This window comes from Xyrauchen texanus, chromosome 14, assembly GCF_025860055.1.
Source record: "Xyrauchen texanus isolate HMW12.3.18 chromosome 14, RBS_HiC_50CHRs, whole genome shotgun sequence".
Classification (NCBI taxonomy): domain Eukaryota; kingdom Metazoa; phylum Chordata; class Actinopteri; order Cypriniformes; family Catostomidae; genus Xyrauchen; species Xyrauchen texanus.
In genome coordinates this window covers 34310031-34323049 of record NC_068289.1, presented here as the reverse complement: position 1 = coordinate 34323049, position 13019 = coordinate 34310031, and the positions used below count along the sequence as shown (strand labels likewise).

The following is a 13019-nucleotide window of genomic DNA, read 5'->3' as shown; positions in this document are numbered from 1 at the left end:
GTTGTACTCACTTGAAAGAATTGACAAGAATGTAAAGCCTGCCCGCATTTGATCATATAATGACAAAAACAAACCAGACTAAAAGACTGCCAGTGTTGCAATATCAAATTTAGCCCTGTTTGTTTTTTTCTCACATCAAGTGAATTTTCAATATATTGCTAATGGAGCCAATATTTACTTTGAATAACATTCACAAATTCATATAATTTGTTACATAAAGTCTTTCACTATGTAACATCTAGAAATCCAGCATAATCCCAGCTACACTGATCTAATTTTAGATTAACAGACAATGGAATAAATAATAAATCACATAAAATTAATTGTAATTACAGTAAGTTTAACCCTAAGGAGGCAAAATATTATTTTCATTCACAATCTTGCTATTCAGAAAAAAGAAAAACATATGTAATAAATTGCATTGTTGGGATTTAAACTGCAATCTTTACAGAAACCAAAAATGTACAGCGTTTAAGCCATATATCATTTGATTTCCCTGCCCAGACTAATTTCTTCCCCCTCCAATCACCCTACAGAAGAAACACATGTTGAAGTGCTCCTTAGAATGTTACTATTTGTGTTACTATTTTGTATTTTTTTTACATGGCAATAACACAGAAGAAATATGCACACATATTGGAAATGCTGTCATAGCGCAACTTGGTTCAATACAAAATAATCAAAAAAACAATATAAACAATATATGAATAAGTAAATATTGGCTCCCTTATTGAAAAGTCAATTGAGGGGCGCATAGACAACAGTTACTATATGAATTAAAACAAATCACAGCAACAGAATTGTTTATATATGTCTACAAATTAGAATAAATAATAAAAAGACAACATAAATGTGCTTAAATTTTGGCAAATCTCTGAAAGAATTTATAATAATTTAATATAGAACATTTATAATAATACTGTTTTTCTGACATCAAATAAAAATATGACGTATAAAAATATAATATTTATAGAGAGAGAACTAGAGATATTATTGGACAACCTTGTATCCCACTTGTAAGTCCTGGCAGTCCTGCGTACAGCCACTGACACGACGGTTGAGACATTCATTGACATTGCAGTTCTTCTCATCTGAACGATCCCCACAGTCATCTTTCAGGTCACATAAACTCTTCTTAGAGATACAGCGGCCATTTGAGCACATGAAAAAGGAACTATTGCATAAGCTCTCTAGGAAAAAAAGAGGGGAGTGAAAATAGTGAACAAATTAAATAAAAATATAAAAGATCAAAATAGACATGTTTTTGTTGTAAATCTAAAAATGCTTTTGGATACAGCATGATTTGATTGAATGGTATGACAATTGCAAAGCTAAATGCCATGTTGAATTTCAACAAAAAGCCAAATGTTATTTCAAGCTTTCTGCAACTGTCAGTAAGTGCAAAGCTTTTTCATAGAAGCTTTATATGCTCAGCTGAAAACATGCCATCCCTGCAGGTCAAAGTTATCCACTTTTAGCCCCCCTGCTTTTATCCATGATGTTCTTTCGCAACTTGTATTGCCTTAGATGTTCTGTGAGCCCCGCATCCATCAGTCAAACATATTTCAGGCACAGCTTTACAGAACCATTACCAGCAGCCAGGCATTTGAGATTGAGGGGCAGCTCATCAGAGTGGTCAGGGCAGTCAGGGTAACCATCACACTCCCACTGGGCACTGAGCAGGCATCTGCCATCAGCACAGCGGAACTCATCCGGCCCACATGAGCGGTACGCTGCATAAAGTGTAAGAACTGTCAGCATACTGACATACTCTGCTTTAACAAAACTTAGGGATTGTTCAGCCAAAAGTGAAAACCCTGTCATCATTTATTCATCTTTATGTCAAACCCATATGATTTTTTTTCTTCTTTCAAGGGAAAAAAATAGATATTGAAAGGAATATCCATGCTATTCTTTTCAATACAACACAAGTGGGAAGCAATCAGGCTGTCAAGCCCCAAACTGGACATAAAAGGACCACAAAAGAAATACACTTGACTCCTGCGGTAAACTACTTTTATTTTAAGCCATATGATAGCTTTGTGTGATGAACAGATCAAGTCCTTCTTGCATTTCACCTCGTCAAATTATAATACGCAAAAAACTTGAGTGTATCGTGACATGACAGATTTAAATCTGTGAACGTGTGAATTAAATTTGAAAACATCATTGGAAGACAAGAATTCAAGTGATGCTTTTTAAAGGGATAGCCCCACCAAAAAAAAAAAAAAAAAAAATATGTCATAATTTACTCACCATCATGTAATTACAAACCTGTATAAATTTATTTGCTCCTATCTCATGTTATGTTCAATGCAACAATGCATTGCATGCATTTTTTTTCATACAATAAAAGTGAATAGTGACTGAGGATGTCAGTGTTCCACAGAAGAAACAAAGTCATACAGGTTTGGAATGACCTGAGGCTGAGCAAATTATGGCAGAAATTTCATTTTTGGATGAACTATGCCTTTAATTTTGGTCTGTTCCTGACAAGATGGTCTTGTCATCCACTCTATCACAAAGCTTCAGAAGACTTTGAATACAGTGCAAGACTTAAATGGTGATGTTTGTCCTTTTTAGGGCTTCCCAACCTCTGGTCCCCATCTATTTTAGACTGGATATTCTGCTCATATAGGATGAGTGATGATGGCAGAAATTTTATTTTTGGGTAAACTATTATCTGAACAATAAACATTTGAGCAGTGTGTGAAAGATGAATAAAAATTGGAGACAACAAAGATATGCGATACGTAATATTGCCATTCTTGGGCAACAGAATGTATTTTATATTGAGATGATTTCTTGGAATCTCTTTTGTTATGAATAATATCATATAAATTATATTTCATCTTTCAACTTCAGTACAAAATGGCCTTATGACATAAATTGTGAGGGGGTATGCAAATGGCTGATGTCCTGCAGATAAGGTGCCCTTTCAACTTGTGAAGACCATAGTCCAATTTCTCCATTAAAAGGCCCACACATTTTAATTGATATAAGCAAAAATATAAAAAAATGTATTTGGGAAAACCCAAATGCATGCAGTACAATATTGACAATTCTTGAAATTGTTCTGTCTTTATTAAAATGTATAGTGCAAATGATTTGAGCACAGAGTAGCCTTAGGCTTACAGGATAATTTGAATTAACTGAGAAATGCCTTGGTATTTTTATTAAAACACAGCACATTTTTACTGTTTCATTGTAAAATTTGGGTGATATTCAGTTTATTTAATATACAAATACAATTAGCATAAAAAAGCCTTAAGGGAAAATCAAGTATTAAAAAAATGCAGTGACTTAAAAAAAATGTGGAAAGAATATACTTTTGCAATAGAAAAAAGTACATTATCCATGTATTTTCAAGTCAAACACATATTGATACAGCTTATTTGTATAGTGTGAAAAATCAGACCGTATAAAGTCATTTATATGTGTATAATATTTTTCACAACACATAATTTCAAAGCAGCTTTACAGAAAATGACGCTGCAACAGAAAATGTCTTGAAGCGCTCATTGTGCAGTTTAAATAAATAACGTGATTAATAATCATGCCTTAAAAATTACTGTCTTTAGGCCCCCAGTGAGCAAGCCAAAGGCGACTGTGGCAAGGAACACAAAACTCCATAAGATGCAAGATGCTTACCGCATTCTACGGATTCATCTGAACCATCTCCGCAGTCATTGTCATGGTCACAAACGAAGCGTTTTGGAATGCAGCCTTTGTTAAGGCACTGGAAGGAATTCTCATCACAGGTGTTATTTGGAGCTGGAGGGTAAACATCAAAACCTTGAGCTTCTAAGAATGTATTCACTTTAGGATACTGTTCATATCAGCCCCACTCATCTCTATGAGTGTCTGGACTTCACAAAGATATTACAACAAGAATTACAACTGCAGTGCCTGTGGTTAAGTATATCTTATTCTTTGGATGTCATTAGATTTTTAAATCCTGGCCTTAGCACATATCAAATTATAAAGAATGCCCAATATGGCTGCTAGAGCAACTCTTAAAGGGAACTTTCATCGATAGCATATTGACATGCAGAAGACATTTTAAACAGATCAATGAGAATATTTACCACAGCCAGCCGCCGCAAGCTCATCGCTCCCATCAGGGCAGTCTCTCTCCCCATCACACAACCAGCGCTTCGGAACACAGGCGTACGAACCTGGACAACTGAATAACCCTGGGGCACAGGTCACAGAGCCTGGAAAAAATTATGTTAGCAATGCATCATTAATTGTTGCTCAGGGCTATTCATTATAAATTACTCATAGAAATTAGCTCACTGCACATTTGAACATCTTGAGACCACTCAGAAAACCATTCAAACATATGTATAGCACATACATTTAGAAGTTGAGTGTTGCTTTTCAACTTCTGCTAAGTATTTTTTTTCTTCTTTTTAATTGCATTTGCCATTATTAGGCACAAGGCAATGCCATAAATATCTTGCTGACATTTAATTACAATCCAATTATACAAATGTTTACTGCAAACATTTATTAATGTATTATAAAATAATTATTATTTTTTATATATGTGTGTGTGTGTATATATATATATATAGATAGATAGATAATTGCCCAATTTATAATACTTGCTTCTTATTTAGCCTGCATTCAACTACATTTTCAAATCTTTTAAAATGCTGCCACTGTGGCAGGAAAAAGGTTAAATAGCAGAACATTTACAGTTGTGAGGAATGAAAGGAGAGGTCATTATGCATACCGCAAAGATCCACACTCTCATCCACACTATCTCCACAGTCATCTTCACCATCACAGAGCCACTGCTTTGCTATGCACTTGTTCTTGGAACAGGCAAACTGGTTCCACAGACAGGAGGAGTCTATCAACAAAAGAAATGGAGAGTCACAAATCATAGTGCTTAGAAAAACAACAAGCATGATTTACCTCTTACATGGTTGTTTTTCATTTCTAAATTCAACATTATCTTGGCTGTGGACCTATGAATTACACTTATGTATAAAAACACAAACAGCAATGACAAAACTGAGTAGCATGCTAATATTTTGCAAAAAAAGCATGTCTCAAAATTGATTTTATGTGATGTGGCACTAAAGCAGAATATATATACTGTATATATTTTTTGCTTTTTATTTATTTATTTTTGTCATCCATCACAACCATAAAGTTCTAGCAGACAAGTGCTGGACTTTAAACTTCGTTTAAACAAGGACTTTTATTTTGATACTTATTTTTGAATTTTCCTTAGTTTTCCTATGGCTTCCTGTTTAAAAGAGGAAGTAGGCCATATTTCTTCTGTGCTTGAGTTGTGCAAGGTGCTCCATGTGGTTGCCGACATCCAGCTTCATCTTGCCTATCAAAGCTCTTTGCAATGCAATATCTGTAAGTGACTGTTTGATTTTGTTTAGTGAGCATTATGTGTACTTTTATTGTTGTGCTATGTAATGTAGCATTTAATTCAGCATGTTTGTTACTTTTTTCTACTCAGGTTTACAAAGTATTAACGCTGTTTACAACTGTATTGTTGTTGGTTATTTGCCTTGTGTGTTTGAGTGTGCTCATTTTGATGATTTATCTAATTTGTGAAATGCATGCTTGTGTATTTTCTCTTCTTTGTAGTTTCACACTTTTCATGATTAAACTACATAAATTGCACCTTCGTGGAGTTTACTGTGGAAGTGTTTAGCGACTGGATAGCTGGATTAATTAAAACAGTGAGGCCAGTGACAAGACACATCATCCTCTGTATACTTTGTGCTGAAAAAAAATTATTAAAAGTGTTTTGTAGCATTTAATCCATGTCTGTTTGCTTTGAGGTCATCTATATGCTACTGTAATCCTTAGTTGACAAAATACACATCTAGCAGATATACAGTACACGTTTAAAATGTACAGTATTTACAGGCATCCTCTGATATCTTGGCTTACGGCTTTGAGGCAAACTAAAGGATATTGGCTATTTAAAATCACTCCCGAACTTCCAATAGGACATTTATCAGCTCAAGAAAGAAACATATCCTATTCAACCTATACAGGGGTTTTAATGATTGTGAAATGCTATATATTTCACAGATGTTTTTTCATATGTTTGCATATTCTGACATAAGAATACAGTGTGGATCTTATGTAATATATTTACATGCAAATATAATTATATACTATAATAAGCCTGTGATTGTGCAAATGTGATAGCATAAAGGCAGATGAAAAAGGAGATGGCACACAGTGTATCACTAAGCCATGTATTATTTTTTTCCCCTTTAGATTCTATTCTAGTCAGACCCTGCCTGCAAAGAGTCAGAGTGGTCTACACCTGGGGTTACACCACGGAGAATGAAATTAAGGGTCACAGCAGGATAGATTGGTCTCAAATTCCCATGATTCTTCTTGACTGCCTGATGCTCTCTGGCGATATCTGCACATATCCTATTTCTCTTCAAAGTGCTGACAGAGAGTAAAGAATTTATGACAAGCTATGAAGAAAAACATTATTTCAATTAAAAATCTGTACAAGAGAATGTCATATCAGGTAAAGTATGTACACTGCAAAAATGTTTGTCAGGTAACCTAAAAAAAAATAAACTATTTTTATTCAAGTCAAAAATATTGGCTCAAGCTAAATACATTCGGTTAAACCAACAAAAGTCATTTTAAAAGTCAGATTAAGTAGACATAACACTTTACTATGTAGGTGGCTTAAAATAAAAGTACTACAATCTATGGTGCAATGCAGTCTTACATAAATGTATAAAATCCATCCATCCATCTAAGATTTGATACAATCTTTTAGTGAACTAAATATGACTGAGGGTATCTGAGGTTATTTACCTACACACAAACCTCCAAGGGCACAAGTACACATTGAAATCATTTTTATCACCTGAAAATGCTTCTCTTGACTTCTGTATTAGCAGCCGAATTGGTTTCTGTAGTCAAAGCCCATCTCAAGAGGTGGGCTGTAATCTCTCGCTCCACATGAGAAATCAAGCTGAATGAAAGCAATGGGAGGCTAATACCAGCCATGCTTACCGCACTGGAACTCATCTGCACCGTCCTCACAATCCTTCTGCCCATCACACAGCCACACGCTGGAGATGCAGTTTCCGCTGGGGCAAGCAAAGTGGCCTTCCGCACATTTCTGCCCGTGGGAGACTGAGGCAGCCAGACACAGAGTGCAGAAAATAAGTGTTTGATTATGGAGAGCGTAATAAGTCCAAAATTTGCTTAGAGTAGTGATAATTTGCTCTAGTGTTTTTAAAAAATTTTTTGATCATTATTCCCTCACTAAAAACTGCTTCTAGGCAGATGAAATCTTGATAATTCTCTATGGAACTATCAGGGTTTAAAAGTGCTTTTGCTTCATTAAAAGTATATCTCCATTCAAACAGGTCTATTCATATAAATTCCACATTTCCTTTCTATTTGAAACCACTGACACACTAATGAGTAATAAGCCGAAACCTGCCAAGACTAATTTGCGAACCACCTTTTCATCAACGGTTTTGAAGGGAGTTGCAGTCTGCGAAAATGTTTAAATATCTGCTCTTCAAAAGTCTGACAATCATTGATCATTTTTCATCCGCCTTCAGAACCTTTTGAGGCTCTTCAGACATGGAGAAAAAGACAGGGACTTGTATCCACTTCATTACACCCTTTGTAAACAGTGTTTCTACAAAATTAATTAGATTTTAATGAAAGTTGGCTTCTTCAAGATGCAAAACGAACACAAACTGAGAGATATACTGAGCGTTACCCTGGCAGTTCTTCTCGTCTGCATAATCTCCACAGTCGTTAGCTCCATCACAGAGCCAGGAAGGGTGAAGGCATAGTGAGGTGGTATTGCAACTGATGAAGGCCTTTTCAGCCACTCCCATTCTATAAAAGTCTGCACAATCAGAGTGATCTGCAGAAAAAGAAAATACACGATAGAGACATGAGAAAGAGACAGATACAAATGATTTCAACCAGCTTCATAAATTAACAAGGGCATGGAGCAAAGATAACACCGAAAGTGACAAAAATACCCCAGATATGTGAGATATGTGAAATGTGGTGGCAAAATAAAAAAAATCCTGTAGTGAATTCCTCTTTTTATTAACAATTGATTCAACTGAAGTATTTTACATAAACAATAATGGCACATTGTGTGTTTCACAATCACTGAGCACTTTATTAGGAACACTATTGTCCTAATAAATTGCCCTACGTGGTCTTTATTGTAGCCCATCCGCCTCAAGGTTCGCCGTGTTGTGCATTCTGATCTATTGCACCTTAATTAAAAATTTATAAAAATTATTTAAAGTGAATTTCCGACACTGATTCCAACCCATGTGATCCATCCATGCAGATAAAACCCTATAATCAAATATTTTAATAACATAGCAACAATGTTATCTAGATTGGTATAATAGTGTTGGGCAAGCTACTTTGAAACTTATAATAAAGTAGTTAAGCTACTCATTTGAAAACAGAATTGTTACATTACAAGCTCCTAAAAAAATAAAAATAAGCTGACTTCATTGAGGTACCTATTTAAATATATGATTATCAAAACCGATTACAATTAAGACCACAATTTAGTAAAATTTGAATTTGAAGGGTATAAAAACAGTCTTTTCAATTATCAGAGAAAATTCCTTGACAGTGACAGTGCAGACCATCTTCATTGATGTGAACATTTTTACACTTATGTTAAAAATAGTCACATGACCAGAGCCATTTAATTTCACTGTGTCCCTCTGAAAGATGATGTCTGTCAAAGCTACATAAAAGGAAGCAAGTAAAATCTATCTTTATACACATATAACTACCATATTTTGTACATATACTGTGTAGGTCTATTATTGATTTATTAATAAGATTGTTCTGGCTCATGTAAATCATAATCACAAGACAAGAAATCATGTAAGTGGTCACAACTGTGACAAGTGGGAAAACAGAGCCTCATTTTGAATAGGCAACTGATTTTTTTAAGTATTGTTGTGATAAACAAATACAAATTTAAGAAAAATGCTTTTATTATTGGTTTAACATTTCCTTTTCTCCCACAATTGAAAATATAGATAAAGATAAAATAAATAAATACATATTTTACTTTATTGTTTGACATTTTCTATTGGGTTCTGTTGAGCAACATATGCACCATTTAACTCAGTAGTTTCCCACCGGTTAAAACAGTGACCAAGAATAAATCTCATACTTGCACAAACAAAAGAAATAATACAAAAGAAAAAAACATAAATTTTGTTTCATTGTCTATTCAAGAAGTAAAATACATGTGCCCACTTAGCTGGTAATAATTTGGGATTAAATGGGTTTCATACAAAACAATGAGGGTTTTTGAATGAATAAACAATAAAAAAATGAGAAAAAAACTAGAATAATTTTTGTAACTTGCCATACTTTATTATTATTCGCCTAATCTACAGAATTTAACAGAGTCAATAACATGTTAACATAAGCATTTAACTAAATATTTAACAATAAAAAAATACCTAAATTCCAGTGCAGGCTCTTTAGCGAGGGATTCGAACCGGAAAATCGTTTTATTTTTGAATCTGAATAAAATTATTTTTGGGTGAACTAGCCCTTAAAGTTCTACATTATAATGAGCGATCTACGTACTGGTTTTGGAAACAGGCAATACCCCATCTTAAAATAACGAGCAGCAGTAGCTAAGATGATTTTAAGAACATAAGTTGCAATGTTATAAGGAAAGCTGGTTTTGATTATTTGACTACTGCCTCAGCATGTTTCACTGTAGGGCTGTAAAGATTCATGAACAATACAATATTACAAAAAGCGTTTATTGTTACAGCTGCTATGCTTTCTAGGAATAGATTATATTTGCAGTATATAATAAACTGATTTGTTAAAGAGATATTTCACCATAAAATGAAAATTCTGTAATCATTCACTAAACATGTTGTTCCAAGCCTGCATGACTTCCGTTCTTCAGTGGAACACAATAGATGATGTTAGGCAGAATGATATCCTCACTAACCATTCACTGTGAACTCATCTCATTTCCATACAATGAAGTGGATGGTGATTGAGGATAACCTGCTTAACATCTCATTTTGTGTTCCACAAAACAAAGAAAGTCATAGGGGTTTGGAACAATGTGAGGGTAAACAATTTATTTGGTGAACTATCTCTTTAAGACCGTGGTAGAATAGAAAGAAAGTGGGCATCACTGTCTTACTGCAGTTCTTTTCATCGGAGGCATCAGCGCAGTCGATGACCTGGTTGCACCAGGAGGATATTGGTATGCAAGTTCCATCTTGACAAGATGACTCAGACGCAGCACATGTGACATCTGGAACAGAGACACTTCATTTAGACTGAGAGCAAAGAGACAAGGGATTAAAACATCTGGACATACCTAAATTAATGAAATATTGTGTTGATATTGGCTTGATATGAACTGCAATTTAATGATTATAACACAGTCTTCCAAACTAGTTTCCTATTTTCTTTAAAAGACAGCAAATAAATAACTTCAAGTGAAATTTATGTATATTTTTAAGTCAAAATAATAATATCATTAGACATACAGTGGGGTTCTAAAGTCGCAGACCACTGGAACAAATGCTTCCACTTAGCATTTTTCTAATTGTATATATATTTTTTATTTTCCAGTAAAAATTATTTTACCAGCATAAAAGTAAATTGAAAAAAAAAATAATAATAATAATAAGAACAGAATCTCAGTATTTACCATGTCACCCTTTCCCCGTCTGTCGCTCACTTCGACGTTGTGTCGAAGAAACGACACTAGGGGTCTCTCTTGAGAGCCTTTTGCATCTCTGATCAATGAGAAAAGGCCAATGAGAAAATTTGCCTGTCCCGCCCCCGGACATAAAGGGAGGGAAATGCGTCTGTTTCATTCAGAAATGTTCTTCGGAGCCGACAGGTTGTGTGAGCAGCGAGCTGCAAGTCCCAATTCGTTTTCCTCTTCTCTCATCTCTGACCAGCGTATGCTGTTGGATCTATGGCGCACATCAGCGGCTTTCTCCTTCTCTGCATGGCAGTGCAGCTTTGCCCCTGGGTGCTTCGACAGCGCTAGTAAAAGATCCATTTTCATTAAAAGAGTATTTTCTCTAAAAGAGCAATACACAGCGGCATTGAACGTCCTTTTCAGGATGCAGCTTTCTAAAGGTGCCCTTCCGCCCCTGTGTAGTTCCTGGATGCGGTAGAGTGCTCTCCACTCCTGACAGCCATAAGCGCTGTCTCGTGTGTCTGGGCAGCGATCACACCGAGGCAGCGTTTGTGGAGAATATGACCATGGCAACGTTGCGGTCGCAGCTTTCCTTCCTCAGAAGGCCACTCCAGCCGCCCCCTGCGTTGCTCCTCCTTCCCACGGGATTGAGGACGACCCAGCCGAACCACCTGCCCCCCGACACGCTCGTTGACTTCCGTCCGGGCTCGAGGCAACAGTGGCTCACCTCACGGCCACCCTGACTATCCTCTTGAGCCCCCCGAGCCGGATGAGCTTGCCCGGGCCGTCGTTAGCATTGGGCTAGACTGTAACCCTCCGTCCTCCCCACAGCCTTCGCGGCTGGATGATTGGTTCATCAGGTTTGCGTGCCTCTCACAGCCGTGCCCCCGGTCCCTTTCTTCCCGGAAGTACATGATGAGCTGACAAATTCGTGGAGAACACCCTTCTTCACCCATCACAGTGCCTCTCGCTCTTCTGCTCTCACTACCCTCAACGGCAGAGCAGCCCACGGGTACGTGGCGGTCCCCCAGGTGGCCAGAGCGGTTGCGATCCACCTGTGCCCCGAGAATGCTGCCACCTGGCGGGGTCGCCCTGTGCTCCCCTCCAAGGCATGTAGGATGATGTTTTTACTGACCTCCAAAGCCTAAAGCGCCACTGGACAGGCCGCTTCTGCCCTGCATGCCATGGCCCTCCTGCAATTCTACCAGGCCAAGGCTCTTAAAGATCTGCACTTGGGTAGTCCTGATCTCGACGTGCTGCAGGAACTGCGCTCAGCGACCGACCTCACCCTCAGGGCCATGAAGGTAACAGCGTGGTCACTCGGGCAGGCGATGGCCACTCTCGTGGTTCATGAACGACATCTGTGGCTGAACATGGTCGAGATACGCGAAGTGGACAAAACACGCGTCCTCAACGCACCTGTCTCCCAGTTTGGCCTTTTCGGTGACACTGTAGAGGACTTCGCCCAGCAGTTCTCAGCAGTGAAAAATCAGACAGAGGCCATATCTCACATCATGCCCCGCTGCACCTCCAGCGTGGGGCAGCCCCAGCGTCAAGCACTCCGCAGGAGGCGCACGCCCCCTGTCGCTGAACCGAGCCACTGTTGCGGCCAAACCTTATTGTCAGCTCCTCAGAAGAATCCTGAATGAAACAGACGCATTTCCCTCCCTTTATACCTGTATGTCCGGGGGCGGGACATGCAAATTCTGTCTGCTAATTTCTCATTGGCCTTTTCTCATAGATCAGAGATGCAAAAGGCTCTCAAGAAAGACCCCTAGTGTCGCTTTTTCATTACAACGTCTCGTTCCCTCCATCAGGGAACGGAGGTTACATCGGTAACCTAGATGTTTGCTTTAGTGATAAGCATGCATTTGAGCTGGCATGGACTCCACAAGTTTGTGCAAAACCTGGTGATCCATGTTATCCCCACATGAATTGATAATGTTCCAAAGAGCATCTGGTGTGCTTCAATGGAAGCAAGGAAGTCTGACCTTTTATACAAAGGAGTTAAAATTGTACATGTCACCAATTTGCATATTTAATTGACCTACAAATAGCCTAGAATCAAATATATTTATTTTCCATTCTAGATCACAAATATCAAAATATATATATATATATATATATATATATATATATATATATATATATATAATGAATACCCACGGTTACAAAATGCTTCATCGGAGTTGTCTCCACAGTCATCAATTCCATCACAAAAGCGACTGTTAGCCACACAACGCCTGTTGTAGCAAGGACGGTGACCCTTTCTGCAGTTCCTGTTGTCTAGCGATACAGA

At 37.4% G+C, this 13019-nt stretch overlaps 1 protein-coding gene across 1 annotated transcript in view; it reads right to left on the bottom strand.

Moving 5' to 3' along the window:
• The window catches only part of lrp1bb (low density lipoprotein receptor-related protein 1Bb), a 491998-nt gene that overhangs the window by 61537 nt on the left and 417442 nt on the right, over positions 1-13019 (bottom strand). Inside the window, exons 46-54 of the mRNA XM_052142560.1 lie at positions 12887-13006; positions 10205-10318; positions 7754-7903; positions 7030-7152; positions 4742-4861; positions 4089-4217; positions 3652-3774; positions 1593-1733; positions 1003-1190 (exon numbers count right to left, since the gene is read on the bottom strand). Coding sequence (XP_051998520.1) covers positions 1003-1190; positions 1593-1733; positions 3652-3774; positions 4089-4217; positions 4742-4861; positions 7030-7152; positions 7754-7903; positions 10205-10318; positions 12887-13006 — 1208 coding nt within the window. The remainder of the gene's footprint in view (positions 1-1002; positions 1191-1592; positions 1734-3651; positions 3775-4088; positions 4218-4741; positions 4862-7029; positions 7153-7753; positions 7904-10204; positions 10319-12886; positions 13007-13019) is intronic.